Source organism: Citrus clementina, unplaced genomic scaffold (genome assembly GCF_000493195.1).
Source record: "Citrus clementina cultivar Clemenules unplaced genomic scaffold, Citrus_clementina_v1.0 scaffold_3, whole genome shotgun sequence".
NCBI classification, from domain to species: Eukaryota; Viridiplantae; Streptophyta; class Magnoliopsida; order Sapindales; family Rutaceae; genus Citrus; species Citrus x clementina.
The window spans coordinates 24,176,731-24,201,451 of NW_006262339.1; the positions used below are offsets into that span (position 1 = coordinate 24,176,731).

The 24,721-nt window shown below is 33.6% G+C and overlaps 2 protein-coding genes and 1 pseudogene across 2 annotated transcripts; 2 read left to right on the plus strand and 1 right to left on the minus strand.

Annotated features, from left to right (window-relative positions):
* Positions 1–577: 577 nt before the first annotated feature.
* LOC112099736 lies at positions 578–15,167 on the minus strand (annotated as a pseudogene).
* A 6,635-nt stretch (positions 15,168–21,802) lies between these two features.
* LOC112099737 (TMV resistance protein N-like) lies at positions 21,803–23,711 on the plus strand. Its single transcript, XM_024187192.1, has 2 exons — positions 21,803–22,380; positions 22,943–23,711. Exons 1-2 carry the CDS (start codon positions 21,908–21,910, stop codon positions 23,709–23,711), a joined length of 1,242 nt encoding a protein of 413 aa, XP_024042960.1. The 5' UTR covers positions 21,803–21,907.
* Positions 23,712–23,719: 8 nt separating this feature from the next.
* On the plus strand, positions 23,720–24,699 carry LOC18045811 (disease resistance protein RPS6). Its single transcript, XM_024187193.1, has 2 exons — positions 23,720–23,990; positions 24,442–24,699. Exons 1-2 carry the CDS (start codon positions 23,772–23,774, stop codon positions 24,697–24,699), a joined length of 477 nt encoding a protein of 158 aa, XP_024042961.1. The 5' UTR covers positions 23,720–23,771.
* The last annotated feature ends 22 nt before the right edge of the window (positions 24,700–24,721 follow it).

Below are 24,721 nucleotides of genomic sequence, written 5' to 3' on the forward strand. Positions count from 1 at the left end.
AAAAAAATATATTTGTATACTGATTAAAAAAAAAAGGATAGGTGTCGTTTTCACTCTACTTATTTGTGTTGTGAATCCATTCGCTTAAACATGTGTGCACTTTTTCAAGTATATGTACCAATTCCATATTTGGAATGGTGCATTTGATTCCATAGTTGACGTGGTATCGTCTATGGCCGGAATTTATATTTATAAGACTGACTTGTAAGGAAAGGATTGAAGATGCCTGTGAACTTATATTTCGATTTAGATTATTGTATCTTTTCCATGTATAAAATTGGATCCTATCATTCACATATCGTTAACATGAGCAATTTAGATTACTAAATAATTGTTCTTTATTATTGTGCTGAATTTGTCTTTTTATTGAATAATTTGATATATGCCTTGAATCAATTTGGAGCTTCTACAACTTGTCAGGGATCAGTTTCTCCTACATTCTTTTCGGCGCCAAAAGATATTCAAGCGGTTGAATAAGATTTGATATATACAATATAAATACAAGAGCTGTTTGTCTTTTGACAATCGGAATAATATATAATGCTCATCAAAAATTGCTGATGAGAAAGTAAATTCCTCAGAAATTAAATGTTTCAGCCAACAAAGGAAGCAGCTTTTCGTGGACCAACTCGGGTCTGTCGTCATGGGGACAATGTCCTACTCCTTCCAACACAATTAACTTCACATATGAAAGTTGAGAAGGCAGAGATTAGAAGTATCTATCAACAGGTCCATCGAGGGGGGTGAATGGATCCTCATCACCCTATAAAACTAGTACAGGTATAGAGATTGATGGCATCAATTGCACGGGGTTCGGCCCTGGTGGGCCTGTCACAATCGAAACAAATGCATCAAGTGCCCCTTCATCATTGGCGGGTTCTCGAATGATCTGCAATTTTTAGGTCAATTCATGAATTCTGAGTAGCCATTTTTGTAAGAGGTTAAAATGGCACATAAGTGGCACTACTAAAAAAATGAGTTTTACTGACACTAATTTAGCGTCAGTAATTACTTTTATTGACACTTGTTAATTGTGTCAGTGTTGGTCAAGCCAGAACACACTGACACTAATTTTTGGTGTCAGTAATTTTTGTGTCAGTAATTTGTTTCACTATAGTATCACTAAAATAATGACACGATGATGTTGGTATTTAATGATACTATTTACACGTCAGTGATTTATGTGACTATAGTATCAATAATAAGCTAGCTCGATAATATAAAAAATTATTAATGTCAATTTAAATATTTAGTGTCAGTATTTAATAATGTTATGCAGGATTGGTTAATAAATTTTTTTTATTCTAATTATATTTTTCCTGAATGTTTTACAACCAAAAGAAAGCTCAAAATATATTAAATATATAAAATGTCACAATATAATTCACATAATAAACATCCCAAATACATCACTCAAATTCACATGATTCAACTACACCACTATCTGGAAAAGAAAAATATAAGTACTAAATTAAGTTTTCAACAACCACAAAGTACGAATTTAGTTTCCACCAAAAAGAAGCACAAGAACATCACTCAACATCCATCTGCAGCTTCATTTTTTTCCCACCTACAACAACATAAAATCAATTAGTATGGAAATAGATTATCGAAAACAAATTGATTGTGAGTAGTTAAACAGAGCAATTGAAGGATGTTTCAACAACTAATAAAACAATAAGAAATAAGATTACAATAATACTGAAAGTTATAGAAATAAAGAACCTTAGCTTAAGTTGTCTGAAGAAACCATGTTGGATAACCTGCTACAAGTCACAGAAAACAAAACATCTAAGTCAATCTAATTAAAAACTTCCTATTTTTTATAATCAAACAACAGAAATCTGCAATCAAAACATCCATTTGCCCACTCAAACTTTCAGCCTTAGCATAAACTTCTTTCACTTTAATCTCATAAAACTTGTCAAATTTATGAAACTCTCATCAAGCCTTCTAAAAAACTACCGCTCTCATTCCCCTCCTTCCTCAACAATCCTCAAAAGTATTTCCATTGCAAAATAGCCCAAAAAAATTATAGGAGTTGTTTTGACTTTAGAATAACAACAAAACAGCCCCGGGAAATCTGTAGGGGCTGTTGTGCAGTGAAAACAGCTACTAGAAATTTACAGGGGCTGTCTTGTTGCTGTTCTATAGTAGAAACAGCCCCTGCAAATTAACACTTTCAAATGAATTAGAAAAGAAAATAATGTTACCTATGATAGTCATCATTGTTGAAGTCATAGCAGATAGCCTGCAAATTAACAATAATAACATCATTTACATCAGTTTATGAAACTGCTTTTATTGGTTTTTTTTTTGCAAGGATATGTATATAAATAATAGTGCATTTAAACTTACATATATAATGCATCTTAGACCAGCCATTAATGTGGTATAGTTTTTGTAAAGTACCCTATTTACCTCAGAAACTTCACTTTCCTCTATGCCAAGATTTTGAATTATCTATTATACACAAAGTAAATTTGTAGAAACTAGTTATACATTTGTTAAACAAATAAACAACTTAAATGACAAAAGTTTACTAACTGAATAGAAATGCACCAAGGTCATTATAAATTGGCACTACTTACTGAAATGATCAACAACATTGACACTAACACCTCATACATAAATTCAGATTTTAAGCGTATAAAGAGAGTTCAAATGAATGATTGCTTATACATTTTATAACAGATTTTACAACAATAAAGTAGATAAATGGCAACTCTACTAGAGGTATGTTTCTAGTATAAGGAATCAAGCATAAGTAAAGGAGCAAGGTAGTATCTTATCATCCGCATAATCAACACACCATGACAGAAATCGAATCAAATAAATACTACGAGTGCCGAATGGAAGAAAGAAATTAAAACATTTTCTGTAAAATATTATTATTAATCAATAACATGTCTTAATATAAAGCAAAAAGTTTCCGATGATAATATAAATATCCAAAACTATATAGTCAAATACTCAAAAGCTGAAACCAAAATATCAGAAAAAAATTTATAAAAGCAATAACATAAACCTAAGCAGTAAACACAACAGACCCACCAGCTTTTTTAATTTTCTTCTTGGCTGTTTTGGAAACGCTTCACCACAACGAGTTGGTTCTCAAGCAAAAGGCCCTTACCCAAAACCTTAAAGTAGCCAAACTGAGTCACATCGATCGTGGGAACAATGTCTTTGGAAGCCTTGGCTTTGACCTCCTGAGGTACCATTGGCCAAAGCCTTTTTTTTTTTTTTGATCCATGATAATGAAAACTGATCTTTTATATATTCAAGCAAATGAAGTGAAACCCCTGCTCAAAGATACCATAAAAACTAGATGACAATTTTGAACACTAGTGTCTAAAGCCCAGAGGCCTATGTATTTGATAAAACAACTGACAGAACACTAAACACATAATGTTGAAATTCAAAAGTTAAAAGGATCAAACAGAGAATTGAAACATAATATGATTCGCCCTTAAGATAAATTCTTGGCCCTCAAATCACATGCAGAAGCAAGCTACAGTGAAGAGAGATTCGGAAGAAGCACTGAAAATGCCAAAAGATCGAAGTTGCCCTTCTTGAGAAAACCGACCTTATGATTACTAAGGCGATTCAGGCAAGACAACTACTACACGAACCCTAAAAATGGAGTTGCTTACCTTCTTCAGGGGATGCGGGGCAAATTAAATTATTACAGTATTACTCACAACTCAATTAATTTGAGTATTTGACTAATCTAATTTAGACAAAAAATTAATGAAAAAATTAAAAAGTGGAATCTCAACTCACTGTCTCAGGCGGCCGGCGCGATGGCGACGGCTGAACGCGGCTGCAAAAGCAATAATTTAGACTGGAGGGTGAGATGGTGACCAGAGACGGAGAAAGTGAGAGCGACTAAACGAGCGTGAAAGAGAGGGGTTGTTGCTGTTGTGTGTGCCTTCAGAGAGAGAGTGAAAGCGAGCGAGCTACTGCAGTGTGTGGTGCGACCTGCTGGGCTGCCGCCACCGCCGCCGCCGCGTGGGCTGCGTGTGCCGTTGTCATCGTGCGTGCTACTAAGGCCTTAGAGAGGGGCTGCCGCTGGTTAGCGCTTAGGGAGAGTTAGGGATTTAGGCACTTGGAATTTTAGGGATTTGGATTTTAGTTTGTTTGAGAGGGAACAAATTTTGGTGGAGGGAGATCGAAAATTTTGTGTTAAATTATAGCAAAGGGTTTGTAGTTAATTATATACGGTTTAACCAAACAAAGAAAATATGCACACAAGTGGTTTGTAGTTTGAAATTAAAATTTTAACTTCGGAGATATTGAGTTCGAGTCCAAGTAAAAACATAATTAGAATTATATTTGTTTTTATCACTGATACTAAAGTATTAGTAATTACTGAGTTTTATGCTACTGACACCTTAGTACCAGTGATTTATGATACATATTTGTTAAATGGAAAAAATGATCCAAATGTATAACATTACTGACACTTTTTACGAAGTGTCAGAAACGAAGTGTCAGTAAAGGTCATTTTTGTAGTAGTGTGGAGAATATTAATACCTCTACCAGTGTTTCATCCACAGATTTCTTATTTGCATAGATGGACAGTAAAATGTTCCTCAGTGTTTCCCTACAGCACCAATATATACACATCATAGAATTTTTTTAATTTTTGACTCTAGTGTTTTAGGATAACGAAAAATGGACTGAATAGAGAGAAGAGAAAATACCTTCGTTTCACATCTTCAAAGATTGCATCTGCAATTGGCCTTTGCTTCAACAAGAAATCAATGAACCAAAGCAATGGCAACCGTGGCTTGATTCTCCAATCATCAACAATTGCCTTGTTGTTCATGCTGCCACCAGCACAATTCAACAAAACAAGCCCTCGAACAAGCGTTTGACTGGATTTTTATGGTAGAAAATATAGCAGGTTTTCGCAAACCATATTAACCGAAAAGGCTAATCAGGTGCAAGTGTTTCATTGCAAGCATGATGACGAATATCTGATGCCCAAGAGGAAGTTAAATTAATATACCTGAGGCAGCAAAAACACAAGGTAGGCTTCGAACAGAATTATGCACAAGCACTATTGGCTTATGAGCAGCTTCATCCAAGAAATCCAATATTAGCTGTATCGGTGAAATAACTACAGGAGTTGTGAAATAACTTTAAAGGAAAATAATTGCTTATCATTAACATTTGTAGATGCCTACAATTATATGTTCACAGAAGTAAATAGAATAAAAAAAATAGTACATTATCAATAAGAAAAGTTCACTACAAGATGAAAATTATTTTTTGTCATTTGTGCCTTGTGTACTAAATTTTGTGTTATTTTATTACATATAATATTATTCTACGGAATGCGGGAAGAAAAAATGTGGGGTCGATTTATTGTAAGCCCCAAATTCAACCGAAGATCCAAGCGCAAGTTTCAAACTAAACCAACCCAAAGTTTGGGCAACAGTCCAACGCAACCCAACTAAAACCATTTTAATTTAATTTTAGTTTGGGTTGACTTAGGCTTTGATAAATTCACATGTTGTATACCATAATTAAAATAAAGTATCATTTGTCATACATTTTATACATTAAACACATAGTGAAGGAAAAAAGTTTCAAAAATTCAGTGGCGGCAATCGTCCTCTCTGGAATCTTTGTGGGCAACGCATACGTGGTATCTTCACTAATAAGTGTTGAATCTTTAGCTTCAAAGGAAAGAAACTAAAAAGGGTAGGGATATTTCCACCCCATTATTTTTGTAAATTTACCCCACTTCTAGAAAATAATTATAATGAATTCACAATATTTTAAAAAAAATACACATTAATAAAAATTTTGTATAGTTAATCAATTAAATCCTTCTATTACTTTTTTTATTAGATTTCTTTGAGTATATTTAATCATAAACTTGATATAAATTTTATTTTACTATTTTAGTATTATGATATAAAATGACCAAATCGTACAATCAACACGGGTTGTTGTATCTAATAATTTAGGTATTTAATTATGTGAACTAATATTTTAAAATGAAATTTAACTATTATTTTCACTATCTTACGTGTAAATGATGTAAATTTGACAAGCTAATAATTTACATGAGTATTGTGCCATAAAGCCATCATGTTTGTTTAATTAATGTTTTATAATCATACTAATAAGGTAGTATTAGAAATAATGAATTGCTATAAAATTAGAAAATATTGAAGTTAAAGAATTAGTTTGACCTTATAAGGATAAAATAATCAATTTAGACTTATGTCAAATCAATCTTTATGATCAAATATAATAAAAAAATTTAAGTCACAAAAAGTAAATTAAGATAGATTTGTTAATTTGTTCTCCAAAGTTCTTATTTATTTATTTTTAAAAAATAATGTGTACTTTTTGTAATTGTTTTTTAAAAATGGGGTGGGTTTGGAGATATCATTAGCCAACAAAAAATTTAGTAAGGATTAATTTGATAATTGCCCATAAAAAGAAGGCATGCAGGTGGTGGTAGGGAAGCCTTTTTCCATTCTAAAATTACATGTAAGAATCTATTATAAAAAAGATAAATGTGTTACAGGATGTGGATAGAAAAATTGATCTTCATTTGGGGATTCTTGATCTTCACTAGGGGTGGGCAAAATACCCGACCCAACCCGAAAAATTTCAGGTTCGGATCATGTTGTTAATAATACCGAATCGGATAAAATCTTTTAAACCCCGATCGGATTGCTAAAAAAAAAAACCTAACAGCTAACACACGCACACCACACACACAATGACACAAATCACAGAACATATACACATCACAAAACACAAATCACAGACAAAGAACACATATTACATACGCATTACACAAAACACATACACAACACAATACACACCCAAGAGACCAAGACCCAACACAACTTCACCTAGTCACCCTCACATCAAGCCGCCAACGGCCACATCCACGAACCCACAACCATCTCCCTCGCTCAACTTCTCATCTCTATTGCACCAGCAACTTCTCATTCTAGACTAGAAGCAAGACCCCTCTTCACGCTCGATCCCGATTTGTTGCGTGTTCACGGTCAACCGAGGGCTTCGAGGGCTGAGCTTTCCACCGCCTTGAACCCAATAGAACGGCAGATCTGAGACACCGTAAATTTTGTGACGGTGAATGCGAACTCCGATGGGGTTTCTTCTCCTTGTTCTGTTGGCTTTTGATTTTGTTTTCGAGGCTTTTTTGTTTTTGTTTTCTGGGGTTTCATCGTTAGTGTACCAGAGCAAAGATTCTTTAATTAGATTCCAGAAAAGCTGCCCCGGTCGATTTTGATTTTTGATGGCCTTCTAACTAGGGGGTTTTTCTGTAATATAATTTTATTTTTATTTTTCTTTTTCAAATTTAATTCCGGAGAAAGTTTGATGCGTTCGTGTTAGGCTTTGAACCTGCGCTCACAAATTGTAGAAATTGAGGAAATTCTGGTCTCTTATCTGAACTCGAACTCATCCGAATTCAATCTGATTTTTGCCCCGATCCGATCCAACCCGAATATATATCGGGTCGAATCAGATCGGGTTATAAGTTCGGATTGCATTCGGATTAATTTTTACCCAACCCGAGACCCGATCGGATTGACCCGAACCCGATTTTGCCCACCCCTAATCTTCACTCCACTAAAATTTATTAGAGAATGAGGTGAAAATTATGGGCCAAATAAAATTATTAACATATAAAAAATTTTAAATTATTAAAAATAATAACTAAAAAAATACATATTTGTTAAGAATTTTGGAATTATTTTTCTTTGAGTAATGATATAGCTACAAACTCTTGTACAAACTTATCTTGTACCAACTGATGTGGCGTGATAAAATTGGTTGAATTAAATATCTCTTAACCCACGTGATTTATTTTCATTATTTTGTATTTTCATTCAACCAATGAATTAATGCCACATCAGTTTGTACAAAATAAGTTTGTACAAGAGTTTATGGTTGTATCATCACTCTCTTTTCTTTAATCTCCAAAAACACATCAAAATTGGGGGTGGGAACTGTGGAGTCCACAACCAGCCAAAAATCTCTAGTCGGCCAAATTGGACTTTTTACAGTCAGTCCTCAAAGAAATTTTGAGAAAGGCAGCAGACAATGAGTTGAATGAAATTACTACGAAACTTCCTTGAAGATTCAAGGTAGTAGTGGAGGATTCGAGCGCACAGACACATTCAATTCAGTTGAACTGTTTCTATTATGGTTTCTTCATCTTCCTCTCATCCATCCACCAGTCTGTGTTTGATGAGACCCCTAAACATCAATTATGGTGTTTTTGTCAAATTCAGAGGAGAGGACACCCGTGACAATTTTACTAGCCATCAAGTATGGGTCTTTTGGGATTTCATTTTCGAAGCTTGAAGAAAGATTTAAAGAGAAGTCAGAGAAGCTGCAGACTTGGAGGAATGCTTTGAAGGAAGCAGCTAGTTAGTCTGGCTTTAATTCTCATAACATCAGGTGAAAAGTTACTTTTAATTTTGCATAATAATATTTAACACTGTAAATAAAATTCACGCAGCACTCTTAGTTAAATTTTCCAGATGTTAAACTACACTTTTAAATTTTTTTCAGGCATCAAATTCTAGACTTCTTGAACGTCCCCACTTTTGAACTCCTATAAAAGAATTTTTACAGAATTAATAATAAAAGCTCCAAAAGTTTGTAATATACTTTAGCAAAATTATTGGTGTTCTGTCGTTTTTTTCCAATCTCTCAGTCATTTACCATGACCAAAAATAATAAATAAAAAAAAAAAAATCTCTCCCACATATAACATATCCCTATAATTTAAGAGTTATTAATTTATAGGGAGATTGTAAAGTTCCTTACTTAAATTAATATATACCACTTATACAATAACTCTCCTGGTACCATCATTTTACAATATTATCCTTATGAAAAAAAAATCAAAACTATCAGACCTGAGCTTCCGATCTCCGTTGACTGAATTTTGGTTGCCGTTGACCAGTACGGGCAATTCAGTAATTTCATTAACTTTTGGGATAATGTTGTAATTTCTGAAATTGGTGGATAATTTAGTAATTTTGGACTAGGCAGTTACGTAATTTGAGATTTCAAGGGTAATTCAGTAATTTAAGTTATTAAGGGCATTTCAGTAATTTCAAAATTCAAGGGTAAATTCGTGCTTTCGTACCTTATGGTTATTTTTGTAGTATGAATTGAGGATAGTTTAGTAATTTAGAATTCTAAGGACAATTTGGTAAATTATGGTGTCGACGACATTTTGGTAATTTTTGGCATGCAGGGGTATTTTGGTAATTTCATTCATACGGGAATAGTTGATTTTGGGAAAATGTTCGTTTCGAGCTTTATTGCGTAAATTTAGTTGTATTTCATGTTACAGATAACTATGTCGTTTCCTTAATTTAGGAGGAACCGCGAACGAGAATCAATCTGCAAACGTAACCGATACTTGAGTTTGAGTGTAATCATTGTGAGTGGAATATACAAAACCTATTTTCATAGTTAATTATGATAGTAAAGCCTATTTGTGAAATGAGTATCTTAAATATTCTGATTTAATGATTTTCTTGAAATGTATTTTATTCACGCAATGATATTTTATTAAAATGTTTGGTTAATAGTTTTCCGTATTGATTTGAATAAAGCATGATAGTATTCTTAAGACAAGAAAAATTCAAATGTGTTAATGAAAAGAACAGTATGATTTTCAATATGATTAAAAAGTATATGGTTATGAGTATAAAGATTGTTTTTGAAATCATTAGACAGTACCATTCCCCTTCAGATACAGTGATACAGATGAGATGAGAGTCCTTTAGGGCTCGTCTGAGTACATATAGAGGCTTTGGGTCGTGTACTTGGACGCTTTGTCCTTGGGGACCAGATTATGCAGATACGAGATATGAGATATGAGACATATGAGACGACATTTTCCTATCTACCCGTTGCAACTCCGGGGCATGACGGTTTCCTGATTGCTCGTCCATCGAGGTCTGGGTATGACAAGATTATTTGCTTGGGTAATTGTTTGGTGACAGTTTTCAGAATTACAGTGTTTGAGATTACAATATGTTATGATTTCATTGATTTTATGCAGTATTATGTATTATTGTTACATTAGTACTTGATTTAAATTACATGAGTTTATTTAAGTTCTTATGATATTTTGATTAAATTGATTTGAGACAGATTAAATTATTTTAAAGTAAATTTATTTTCAAAAACTATTATCCACTCACTGAGCTCATTGAGTTTTATACTCACTCCGTTTTTATTATATTTCCCCCCAGGAGATTTGCAGGTACATTAGTCGACCCAACAACAATAACTATTTTTGAAATTGTGGCCACGTGATGGTGCTAGGAATCATAGATGTATTGTTGGGATATTTTGGATTGTATAAATTATTACATATTTGTGACTAAGGATACTCTATTGTAGTTGACATTAAAATATTTGGGTGATATTTGGTATGTTGATTAAGGAAGTTGGTCGTGGAGGTTGGTTGAATATTGAATTATTTTTTAGAGTGCTAATTTTATAAATTGCAGGTTTGGGAATGTCATAGTTGTAGAGGAGACTCTACCGAATAATCTTTGGTAGAATCCTTAAATATTAGATTTATTATCGGTTCAATTAGATGGGATTAGATGACTCATTCTGAGGTTTCGGGGCAGGTCATTTTATCTATACATTAAAGGCCCATAGCCTATTAGATACATTGAAGCCCATAATACTAAAAATCTTAATAGATCTCTTTTAATTGGGCTTAATTTTATATGACAGTTTGCAACACATAATTATTCACATATAATCCCAGCGTTGGGTTAAGGATTTAACAATCCTAGATTAAAAAATCCAACAAAACTATTACTTATTTATTTTATTTTTTTACAATAGTTTACATATAATTCAAAGTCCTGTACAATTGTCTCTCTATCTTCACATTAAACATAATTAAAAAGGAGAATTTATTTCAACATTTTTTAATATGAACCTTTGAGACTTGTTATCTCAATTGTCATATAAGAATTGATTTGATGTTGGGTTCCAGCAGTACCAGCTTACTTTTACTTATCTTGGATGCTAAGTGTATTGCACATGGATCTGGTACTTTGATGATATGATCTAAATTGGAGATTGGATTTTAGGGTGAGATAACTGGCTTCTCTCTTTTGAGGGTAAGCTTGTACTTTTATGGCATGTGCTTTTTCCATACCGTTACATATCTTCCAAGTCCTCTGATTGCCTACGGTAGTCATTAATCATCTCGAGCAATAGTTCACCAATTTCTTATTAGAAGATACAAATTCAAGACGGCCCATCTACTGGTGCAAATTACCATATGTTTACTTCCTTGTGGATGAAAGTGGTTTGGGAATTCATTTTCTTTTTCAAATCTGGCAGATGCATTTGAGTTGAAAATGTGGTAGAGATTTAGGGACCAGCAATCTCTTTGGGCTTCACTCATGAAGTCCAAGTATTGCAAAACCTAACATCCCAAAATGGTTCGATTTCACTATTCTATTTCCCCATTTTGTCGACATTTTTGCTCCATTTGTTATGTTGCTAAGCCTCATATACACTGGCTAATTAGATCTAGTGATAATAATTTCTTGTATGATTGTTGTTTGTGCTTTATACTTCTCTTTCTTTTTAACATTGGTACTGCTTCTATGGTTCCTGTGTCATTCTTTTGGCGAGGAGCAGTTTAGGATAGGAGCAGGCTATTGTCTGTTCTACTTTAATTGTTGAGTAGATTTTGTTGATCACTATTTTTGGTGTTAGACCGAATATTCTTCATTGGACTCTATCTAGGGAAGGGAATTTTTCTATAAAGACTATTTGGGAGCTTGTTCGTGGGTCTCGGATCTGGAATGAGATTTTTACTTATATTTGGCAGCAACATATTCCTAATGAGGTTTTTTTTGTTATTGTGGTTGTTGTATGGTTTCTTAGCTGCGAATGATGCCTTGGGCTTGCACCATTAAGATATTCAGGCAGTTATTTTGTGAATTGCTCATTAGTTGGGCAAATCTGACAACGATTTTACTCGATGATTGGTCTTTGATACCTTCCTTTCTATCTCCTCATACGTTGCTTGTTCACTGGCGGCATTGTGCCCATTCTTCGAGACATTTTCAAGTCCTTCTCTCATGCTTCATCCTGTGGCATGTCTTGAAGCCTTGAAATGCTTTTAGATTCGATTCTAGTTGTCATTTCTTTTTGAGTGCTTTCGGGCCTTAGACTCGCTAGCTCTGTTTTTGGTTTTAAGTTATCCCAATTGAGGGGTGTTTTGGATACCCATATTAGAGAGGGTTTGTAGATATTTTGCCTCCTCTTTGACCGGTCGCTTGGTTTCCTAGTTGAGGCTACCGCCTGGCGTGATGAAGTTAAATGCGGATGGTTACTCTAGGGGCACCTCTGGTATGTCTGCTGCTGAAAGTGTTCTACATGATCATTCGGGAGTAGTATTAGTTGCTTTTGGTTCTTTCTTAGGGCACCAATCAATACTGTTTGCTGAGCTGTTGGCTATGCTTGAAGGATTAGATCTTGTGCTCAGCTTGGGTTTACTGTTCTAGAGTTGGAATCTAACTTGGCCACTGTGGTTTCTTTAGCTACTTCACATGGTTCAGTGCAATAAGAATTTGCTTATCTCCTGGGTTGGATTCATGCTTTATCTTCTAGTCCTTTTATTACTATCAAACATGTCTTTTGGGAGGCCACTTCAGCCACTGACTTCATGGTTGATTAAGCATGTACTCATAAGACTCATCAGCGATTCTTCAGCTCTGGGGATCTTATATCTGGTCTATTTGGCATTCTTCATTTAGATGCTCTCGAGTTCCTTTATGTTCTCCTTTTTTTTTTTTAAGAAGTTTTGGTTTATGTCCCCCTCTTCATATTCTTTTCATCATCTAATTTTTCTTTCATTGTAGGTAGAGGTCTGGCCTAATCCCCCACCTTCATGATGGTTTAGATTAAAAAAGAAAAAACCAATTTGACGTTAGGTTTGAATATCCTAACTAGAGAGGGGCGAGGATTGCTAAGGATCCTTTGGTAGAGGGGCGAGGATTGCTAAGGATCCTTTGGTAATGAGATTCACAAGATTTACACATAAATCAACTGGAATAATATCGATTTGTCATCCTCACAAATGGTGGAAATCAGAGAATCCACTTTTCGTATGCTTAAAGTTCTTGGGATTGAAAAATTGCAACAAGCTAAAAATGTGTCATAAAGATTTTTTCTTGGAAAATGTTATAAGATTCTTCTACAGTTTTACCCTTTTCACCTATTCCTCTTTCAATGTGAAAAAAAATGCAAATTAGTTTAAACTTTAGAGAATTTCAGATGAAATTATTTCTGCATCCAATTAGATTGTATCTACTTGTTTGTCCATTATCATAATCTTAATTTAGTATATAATTGTAATTATCCAAATAGGGCTTTTAAGGGGTAAATAGAAGGGGTGCTAATAGTCCCACTCTTTCCGCAATTATTATTGTCCCCGAATATTTCTCCAACATTTTATTTCATATTTGACTTCTGCTACTAATACTATAACAAAAGACGCTTTTTGACCAACAAAGTGTTGGCTCCACTGGCAATGGAGTCCCCTTAAGTGGCTTGACTGGGTTTGCTCCCCAGTTCGAGTCGCAGGGAAGTCGCCTTTGTTGGGAGAACATGTGCCTCTCGATTCGAGCGGGGACTTCTAGTCTGGGTTGTGGTACGGGCTTAAAGGTGCCTCCCACAGTTGGAGCCCTCCCCAGGATACCTCCTGGTCAAAACCAAAAAAAAAAAGACGCTTTTTGAATTACATCAGTTTCTAGTTGCATTTTATTGATAAATTAGCCGAACACAGATTTTTTATTTCATATTTGACTTCTGCTACAAATAACATTGTTTGATGCAACATTTTATTTCATATTTGACTTCCGCTACTAAAACTATAATTCAAAAGATGCTTTTTGAATTACATCAGATTTTTTATTCAAAACGAACAAAGGGATTATATTTTACAATTTAGGAAATAACTATATTTAATAGAGATAATTTTGGGATAGAGCATTTACTTTCTATTGAGATATTTTCATATATTAGATAAAAGTTTACTTAAAAAACAAAATTAGACTTCACACGTTTAACAAATAACCCGAAGGAATATGAATAAGAATTATTAAAAAAAAATGATAAATAAGGATAATTTTAAAATTAAATGCAATTAATTGAGAGATGATGACTAATGAGAAAAATTGGGGGGAAAATATTAAAAAATCAACCAACTACTCATGGTTGATAGTCATGACCCACTCAATTTGAGAATTAAAAGGACAAAAGCCATGTGTTGAAAACTATGGTGTTCATGGGGAAATTTCAGCTAAAAGTCTAAAAAGCAGTGAAATTATCGTGCAGTGCACGGTGCCTGGACAATGAGATGAAGTTGAAAAATTATCGCGAAACTTCAAGGAAGAGTGCCAATAGTCTTACTCATAACGCCGTGTCTAACTCATAACATAGAGTAAGAGTTCTACGAAAGTAACGGCAGAGTGCCAATAGTCTTGACTCATAACGCCGTGCCTATAATTTCAACTGATAAAATCTGCCAAGTCGAAAAATTAGGTGGGCGTTTCAATAACCCTTGAATATTCCATGAATCATTGTCCAGGAAGCTTGGAAAATGAGATATCAGGTCAATATATGCTGCAGAGTCACGCTCATTTTGGCTTAGTAATTGTTTTCATCTGATCACAATCTCTCTCTAATCAATTCAACTGCTTCTGTTGATTATGGCTTCTTTTTCTCGAAACAACAAGAAGTATGATGTTTTTGTAATATAAGCTGCCTTTTTTTAAGTGGAACTGCAATTGAAGAACTGCCTTCATCAATTGAGCTTCTACTTAGGCTGGAGTACTTGGACCTTTCAGACTGTAAAAGGCTTAAGAGTCTCCCAAGCAGCCTATGTAAGTTGAAATCTCTTGAAATTCTTGATCTCAGTGGTTGCTCAAATCTTCAGAGATTGCCCGAATGTCTTGGCCAGTTGTCCTCTCTAGGAACATTGCTTCTAGAGAAAACCAATATTGAGAGAATACCAGAAAGCATCATCCAAATTTCTGTGTTGACTTACCTCCGCTTAAGCTATTGTGAGAGGCTTCAATCCGTACCAAAGCTTCCATTCCTTATACGATGTTTAGATGCCGATAATTGCACATCGCTGCAATCATTATCAGGTTTGTTCCCAAGTTCTGAATTTTATATATAAGCAGTGTTTTTTTACTAGAGCAATAATTTTTATTCCCAAGTTCTGCAATCATTTAGTGCTATTGTAGCATTTTCAGACCGTCATGTAGATGATGACAGATGGTTTTCATTTTCTTGTGAGTTCAAAATGAAAACCGAAGATTGTGATCCGCATGTCACGCGGAGATTTCTGAAGCGCCTTGCTTACGTAGAATCAGCTCACTTACTTTTGGGGTGCTATTTTCAGTGAGGAGGATTTCAATGGTTTTTGGAAATATAATTGCGTTCCTGAGGCAGTCCGCTTCTTTTTTGATGATTTTGATCGTTTTCCATCTTTGGAGTGCGAGTGCTGCGGGGTGAAAAAATGTGGAGTCCATTTACTTTACATCCCAGATTCTACGGATTCAATGGAAGTTCCAAGCAGATGTTTCAACTGTTACGAAGAAGGCTTAAGATTTTCATGAATGTAATTTTATTTTTTTCTCTTTTGCTAATCACTATTAATAATTCAAAAAAAAAAAAGCCAAGATCAGTCTTGGAACAAAACATGCGTGTAATCATTGCCGAGGGACGTGGTGCATGTAACACAAATTCACACTAGAGTGTTGAATTATACCGTATTAGATGAAGGGTATAGTGAAAGCACGTATGTAGCATTGTAAAATTACTGGCCTTCTTTTCCTGCAGATTTAATCTACTTGGCGTGTTATTTTTTTCCCTATTTTTTTTTAAATGCAGGTGTTTCATTCATGATATTTTAGGATAACGAAAAATGGACTGAATAGAGAGAAGAGAAAATACCTTCGTTTCACATCTTCAAAGATTGCATCTGCAATTGGCCTTTGCTTCAACAAAGGATCAATTAGCCAAAGCAATGGAAACAATAGCTTGATTCTCCAATCGTCAACAATGCCTTGTAGTTTATGCCGCCGGCATAATTCAACAGAACAAGCCCTCTAACAAGTATTTGTATGTATGTATGATCATTCATTCTCAATCAACCACCAAACTGATGTCAACAAAGCCATGAGGATTGTCTCACAAGTCACTCATTTTCCCTCTCTTTTGGCCGGAGACCAGTAAACCATTTGAAATACGGATGTGCAAACCAGAAAATAAATCACGAAGTTACACACTAGTCTGCTTTCGCACTCATTCGGAACTATAATTGATACTCACTGTCGGTATGGTGTATAAATTATACTAAAGTGAAGGCTGGATCAATAAGAAATTCAAAATGTTTCATCACATTTGGGGCTTGATGATGCCATAGAAAAACCATACCAATTATGACGAACAGTAAAATGTGAACAAGAACAAGCATACATTTAAGAAAGCAGAGAAGCATGATTAAAATAAATGATTCTTCTCACTATTCTATGTTGTTGGAAATGGACCAAAATAAAAAAGAAACCATATATGGAACGTCACAACAAGAATTTTTTTTTTTTTGGGGAAAGGAACAGAGAAGTGCAAGTCAAAAAGGAGAAAAAATAAAAACAGAGAGATGAAAAGGAATGCAATCTAATTAATCGTCTAAGGAGGCTACTATGCTAGATTTAGCCATTCGTTGAATAGGCAGCTTGTCTTCTAGTACAACTTTAAATTTACCAAGATTGAGAATTTTCCTTCTGAAGAAAAGTAATTTGTATAGCGGCCATTACCATCTTCATCCCAACGGTAAGCAGCTCCATACTAAGGAAAGAGTGAAATAGGTGTGCTTTACTTGTAGAAGCCCGTTCTTGTCCAGAGTGATTAGTAAGTTGTTTCACCATGACCCCCATTATGGTGACTGGAAAAAGAAAAAAAATATATTTGCCCAACACAGAAGTGGCACCCAAGAAGTCCTACTTAAGAGGCTTCATACCCTGCACAAATCAGAAAGTTTTTAAAAATTTTCATGTTCCAGGTTCCAAATGAAGATTGCCCATTAAAAAATTACACATATAATGTATGTAAGGCAATTAAAACAAAAAAAACAAGGATAACCCAGAAACAATCCAACCATCAATAACATAAAACTTTTGTAATTCTGGTAAAGTGAATGAGAAGCAGAACATACATTTCACGTAATAATGAAGATACATCTTTTAATCAGTTTTTGCTCTTATTTTATTCTCGTACTTCCTTCCAATAACAATTCATAATGCAGATACGTATCTTCAAAAATTATATCATACATTTCTCTTATCAATGGGGCGCGTTGCTATTGAACATTATTCATAAACAAAGAGCCAAATATGCTTTAAAGCTACTTGCAAATATGCCATCGGGTATTGACGCAGACACTCAACAACAAAAAACGGACTTATTGGCACTTAACAACACAAAAGTCAAAAAGCAAATACTCTTACTCAAGTATTATATTTGTTTCACAAATAAGAAAGAAGATAACAATTTTAAATTAACCAACAGGTTGAATCTTATCGTAATACACACTATCAGCTATGAATCATCCGATAGAATCAACCGTGACAATGCTCCAGTGCTTAACCTGCCACATTTATAAAACCTTATTTCAAATAAAATTACAGTTAAGGGCAAAGAAGAAATAAACACATGTAGGATTTTTTTCCCAACAAATTACTTACATTAATAATCAATCCCTTTTTTTTTAATTTCCTACCATTATTTCTTATCTAACTAAGATAAATTGTATAAATATAGAATAATCTATTTTTCTTTTCGTATTTCTTATTGATTAAATATTTTCGTACTCAAGATTACTTTCAAACTACAATCTAAAATATGTGTTATTTAAGCTAATGATTAGCATTCAAACTTTATCACCTAGAAAACTTTTTAATTTGTATGTAGGATAACAATAAGATTGTAAAAGGGATGAAAAATAGCACAATACTACTTTGAGTTTTAACAATGAAAAAAGATTAAATGAAAAACTAAAAGAGCGTCTTGGAAAATAAAAGGAAATTTTTGAAAATAAAATAAATATAACTGAAAAAAAAAAGTTTCATTAAGAGACTAGAGGGGTGCCAATAGTCCAACTTTTAAAATAAAGTTTTATCAATTATTGATCCCTTTTTCTGCAATTATTATTCCCCACAAATATTTCTCCAACATTTTATTTCATATATTTACTTCTACTATACTCTAACAAAAGACGCCTTTTTGGACTACATCAGTTTCTACTCTCTAGATGCATTTCATCCATTGTTCAATTTCTCTATTTTTTTTCTCTAAACAACCACTTTCTGTCAGCTCTCTTAAAATTTATTAAGGAATCTATGTTGAAGACCATTTCATCCTTAGTATTGTGTAAATGTATAAAATACATTTTACACTTTCAAATTTAAAATGACCTTCTTTTAGCACAAAATTTTAAAACAAATACCTCTAACTAAGCAACAAAATGTAGAACACATGATAAGTACCATATCAGCCATATAAAAAGTGAATCACACTATGATATATGTGCATTTATTTTGAAAAATCATCACGTAAATAATGGTTATATTGAATCTAAGTAAGTGAATATCATACATGACACAACCCGGCCCAGCCTCTCTGCCGGATTTGAGGTGAATCATGTGATCTTATATCTAAAGCTTGTGAAATAAATTTAATTCATGAATGCATAACACTAGTCTCGGCCTTTGTTATAAACATATAATAACATATGTGACTCATTCAAAAATATATTCAAAACTTGCACAGTTTACACCTTACTGTACATACATAAAACTTGCACAGTTTACATCTTACTGTACATACATACACTTTAGATATATACATATGAACATAAACATGCTCAAAATATAAGTTATGCAGTAATGCGTGTTGTAGCCCAACCTCAACTGATTAGAAACTGAACTGCACAAAATCCTATGAAAATCTTAAAGAAATGGGGTAAATATGAAAATAGTATACTTGTGGCTAAATGAGTGGATATAATTATATATATATAAATAAATTAGCGCTCTAGTGCTTGTACATAATTGTATGACATAACTTTGCACTGAACGCATTACACAAGCAAACATGAAATCATATGTTTATACATGATAAAACTGCACCAAATAATATCTAGGAGAAATAACTCTCAATACTCACTGGAATCATCATTGCACAAGTAAAGTAGGGGAAACACCTCTCAATACTCAGCCGAATTAACTAAATCACAAGGGCCGAGTAATCTAACTCTACACATACATAGAGCCTATGGGGAAGGGTACACATATGATATCTGGCAATTACATCTCATTATTCAATTAATCATATAATATGAGTATATATAATCATGACATGATACTAAATCATACTATCAAGCATCAATACTTTGTAGAATACATATAAGTAATAATAGTAATCCACTCACAAAACATTTTTCACTCTGGGGTTTGTTGGAGCCCCTATAGATTCCTTAATTCTTGAATTTCTCCTAAAATATAGGGTTAAAAAATTAACTGTTATAACTGATATAAAAACTTTTACATATGACATTAACTAAATCATAATTGTTCAAATTTCTTAAATACGTTACCTACTGACTTACTGGATATAGATATAACTATCCAACTCTCTTTCCTATAATATTTCCTCTCAATTCCTCTTTTCAAAATTATTTTTCGCTCTCGGTTTTTCTTTTCTTTATTTTTTCTTCTTCATCTTTTATTCTTCTGTTCTTTTCCACTTCTTTCTTCATCTTTTCTTCTTTGTTCTTTTCCTCTTCTCTTTTCCTTTTGTTTTCTTCCCTTCTCACCTTTTCCTTTCTTTTTCTTTTCTCTTTGAATTGCTTTGTTTTAGTTTGATTCTTGAAAATGGTGACAATTGCTTCAATTCTTTACTTTATACATATCCATTGCCTCCAATCATGCATGACAAGCACATAGCATGCATGTGCTTTGCTTTAAGCCGACAGCTTGCTAATTAGCCACATGTGCTCCCTTTTGGCTTGCATGTGCGTCACAATAAATGCATTAATTGGTTGTATTGTTTTTAATGTATTATAGAATTTCTTTTAATGAAGGACGTAGCCAACAATTTTATCCAGTTAAACATGTTCTTTGACATATAATATAGTTTATGGTCAAACAACTCATAAGTAGTTGAAATTAAATTATTTTCTAATCTCAATTTTCCTTTCCTCTCAATTTTAAAATACGTTAAAAGATTTTCAAACATAAGATACAATGGTATACAATTGAAGCCTAATCCAACATTGAAAGATTAAATAAAATTAATTTTCATCACTACTCAAGAGACTTGAAAGGACATTAAGGTAGCATTTATTTTTTATTTAACATTTGAATAGGTCAGAATTTGATTAAAATTTGAATGGCCTTGAATATAAATGTTTCAATAACATGTTATTTTTTTTAATATCTAAAAATTAAGTGGCATCTTGTTTGATTTTATAATAAGAAGGGAAATTATCATTCGTATACCCTAAATTTGTGCTTCTATAAAAAAATATTACAATACTTTAAGGGTGTATCAATCATTCACCCTAAATTGACAAAAGTTATCTGCCGACCACTAAACTGTTAGCTACCGTTTGAAAGTTAACGGAACTGTAGCTAATTGACAATTTTACCCTTGAAAATTATCACTTGTATACCCTTAAAATAACTTATTATCACTTCTATACCCTAAAATTATCACTTGTATCATATAAAAAGACCATATTACCCCCCTGACGTCATCATAGTTAAATGGCAATTAACGGTTTGGTGGACGGCAGATACATTTTGTCAACTTAGGGTGAACGACTGATAAACCCTGAAAGTATTGTACTAAATTTGATAACGGAGTAAACTAAGGGTATACGATTGATAATTTCCCTAATAAGAAAACACATTAAATGTGGTTATTTAGCGGTTATGTCTTTATAAGTCAAAACGAATAAAAGGGATTAGGCTTCGTAGTTTATGAAATAACTATATTGAATTGAAATATTTTTAGGATATAGTATTTATTTTCCATTCAAACATTTTTTTTCATTTCGGTAAAGGTCACAAAAATTTACTTTTTAAATTCAAATGTAAATATCTAAAAATCAGACATATGTTACAAAAAAAAACAAATAGCTACTTTTAAAAAAAAAATTAAACTTCATATGTTTAAAATCAACGCTAAGGAACATGAATAAGAGCTATTAAAACAAAACAAAAAAGAATAATTTTGAAACTAAATACAATTAATTGAGAGATGAGGACCGATAAGATAAATTCAGAGATAAAAAGTAACATATCACCCTACTTATTGCTGGCAGTTATGAGCATTAAAGCACAGAAGCCGTACCAACAAAGTGTTGGCTCCACTGGGTCCCCTTAAGTGGCTTGACTGGGTTTGCTCCCCAGTTCGAGTCGCAGGGAAGTCGCTTTTGTTGGGAGAACATGTGCCTCTCGGTTCAAGCGGGGACTTCTAGTCTGGGTTGTGGTACGGGCTTAAAAGTGCCTCCCACAATTAGGGCCCTCCCTAGGATACCTCGTGGTTAAAACCAAAAAAAAAAAAAGCACAGAAGCCGTGTGTTGAAAAGTATGGTGTTCGTGTGGACTTTTCAGCTAAAAGTCTACAAAGCAGTTGAATTATCACGGAACTTGAAGGAAGGTTCATGGCATCGATTTATTCTACAGAGTCACGCACATTTGGTTCAATAATTGTTTTCATCCGAATCAAAATCTCTCTCTAATCAATTCAACTGTTTCTGTTGATTATGGCTTCTTCTTCTCGAAACAACAAGAAGTATGATGTTTTTGTTAGTTTCAGAGGAGAGGACACCCGAGACAACTTTAGTAGCCATCTCTATTCTGCTCTGAGTCGACAACATATCCAAACTTTCATTGATGACCAACTTAACAGAGGAGATGAAATTTCGGAGTCACTTGTGAATGCAATTGAAGCATCAGCCATTTCAGTTATCGTCTTCTCAGAAGGGTATGCATCTTCCAGATGGTGTCTCGATGAACTTGTAAAGATCATCGAGTGCAAAAAAGAGTATGCACAGATTGTGATTCTGGTTTTCTATCGGGTTGATCCATCAGACGTGAGAAACCAAACTGGGAGTTTTGGCAATTCATTTTCGAAGCTTGAAGAAAGGTTTAAGGAGAATTCAAAAAAGCTGCAGACATGGAGGAATGCTTTGAAGGAAGCAGCCACTTTGTCTGGCTTTCCTTCTCAGAACATCAGGTGAAAAGTTACTTTTAATTTCGCATACTAATATTCAACACTGTAAATAAAATTCACGCAGCACTCTTAGTTAAATTTTCCAGATGCTAAACTACACTTTTAAATTTTTTTCATGCATCAAATTCTAGACTTCTTGAACTTCCCCACTTTTGAACTCCTATAAAAGAATTTTTGCAGAATTAATAATAAAAGCTCCCGAAGTTTACAATATATTTTAACAAAATTAATGATGTTCTGTCGTTTTTTAATCAATTTCATATAACATATTCCTGTAATTAAAGAGTTAATAATTTATATGGAGATTGGAAATTTCCTTACTCAAATCAATATATACCACTGGAGATTGGAAATTTCCTTACTCAAATCAATATATACCACTTATTTTGACTATTTTTACAATATTTAATAACTCTCCTGGTACCATATTAATTTCAATTGGAAAACGAGCAATCTCCCTTATTTCAATTTTATGCAAATCCCTTCTATTTGAAGTTACTGCTGCTAATTTTATGCAAATCCCTTCTATTTGAAGTTACTGCTGCTAATTTTTTGTATTTGGTAGGCTTGAATCGAAACTTATAAACGAAATTGCTAATGATAACAAAAACCAGCTGGTTGGAGTAGAATCAAGAGTTGAGGAAATTGAATCTCTACTAGGTGCTCAGTCGAAAGATGTTTACGCTTTAGGGATTTGGGGCATTGGTGGTATAGGCAAAACAACAATCGCTAGAGCTACTTTCGACAAAATCTCTAGCGATTTTGAAGGTTCTTGCTTCCTTGAAAATGTGAGAGAAGAGTCACAAAAACCGGGAGGATTAGCTTGCTTGCGACAAAAACTTCTTTCAAATTTATTGAAAGATAAAAATGTGAGTCTTGCTATTGGTCTTAATTTTAGAAGGCTCAGCCGCATGAAGGTTCTGATTGTTTTTGATGATGTGACTTGCTTCAGCCAATTAGAATCTATAATTGGAAGTCTTGATTGTTTGACGCCTGTGAGTCGAATCATAATAACCAGCAGAAATAAACAAGTGCTTAGAAACTGGGGGGTGAGGAAAATATATGAGATGGAGGCATTAGAATATCATCACGCTGTTGAGCTTTTCAGTCGACATGCCTTCAAACAAAACCATCCTGACGTTGGTTACGAGAAATTTTCAAGCAAGGTAATGAAATATGCTCAAGGTGTTCCTTTAGCTCTTAAAGTTTTGGGTTGCTTTCTATATGAAAGAGAAAAGGAAGTCTGGGAAAGTGCAATAAATAAATTGCAAAGAATCCTCCATCCAAGTATCCTAGAGGTATTAAAAATAAGTTACGATAGTTTGGACGATTAGGAGAAAAATATTTTCCTTGATGTTGCTTGTTTCTTTCAAGGCGAGGATGTAAATCTAGTAATGAAATTCCATAATGCAAGCGGTTTCTACCCAGAAATAGGAATAAGTGTTCTTGTTGATAAATCTCTCATTGCTATTGGTTCATACAACCAGATAAGAATGCATGATTTACTACAAGAGTTGGGTAGGGAAATTGTTCGACAAGAATCAATTAATCCTGGAAACCGCAGTAGGTTGTGGCATCATGAGGATATCTATGAAGTTCTTACATATAACACGGTAAGCAGTTTGTTGTGGATAATTATTTTGAAATATTCTAGCATTTACAAACTGGATATGAATATATTTATATATGCTCGAACTGATGAGTCTTAGAATTAATAGATGAGCAACAATGATTAGAAAAAACCATATCCGTTAGATGACGTAGCAATAAATTATAAATGCCATGACAACTTGCATAATCGTTTGCAAGCATAATTGATATGCCAATTTGTATAGTACACAGACGGAATTTTTATATTAAGTATTACTTGTGTTATTATGTTTCTTTGTGGATTTGAATTAAAAGTTTAACTGCCTAGCAATAACTATAAGCTACCTCTAATTGTGAATTAGTGAGAAACTTGCCCCAAAAATTTGACTTGGTGGGGTTGAAGTGCGATTCATTGGTGGAATACACATATCTTTCATTTGATTTTAACTTTATTGCTTTTTCACTTATTTTTAGGGGACAGAAAAAATTGAGGGCATATGTTTGGATATGTCAAAAGTAAAAGAGTTCCGTCTAAATCCCAATACTTTCACAAAGATGCCTAAATTGAGATTTTTAAAGTTCTATAGTCCATCATTCAATGGAGAGAACAAATGTAAGATGTCCTATTTGCAAGACCCTGGATTTGCTGAAGTGAAATATCTTCACTGGCATGGATATCCGTTGAAGTCATTACCCTCAAACCTTAGTGCAGAGAAGCTTGTGTTACTTTGAGTGCCTGATAATGACATTGAAC

Coding starts and splice junctions, on each gene's coding strand:
- LOC112099737 (XM_024187192.1), top strand. CDS start 21,908: ATGGCTTCTTCTTCTCGAAACAACAAGAAGTATGATGTTTTTGTTAGT. Junction 22,381..22,942: donor TTTCCTTCTCAGAACATCAG/GTGAAAAGTTAC, acceptor TGTATTTGGTAG/GCTTGAATCGAAACTTATAA.
- LOC18045811 (XM_024187193.1), top strand. CDS start 23,772: ATGAAATTCCATAATGCAAGCGGTTTCTACCCAGAAATAGGAATAAGT. Junction 23,991..24,441: donor AAGTTCTTACATATAACACG/GTAAGCAGTTTG, acceptor ACTTATTTTTAG/GGGACAGAAAAAATTGAGGG.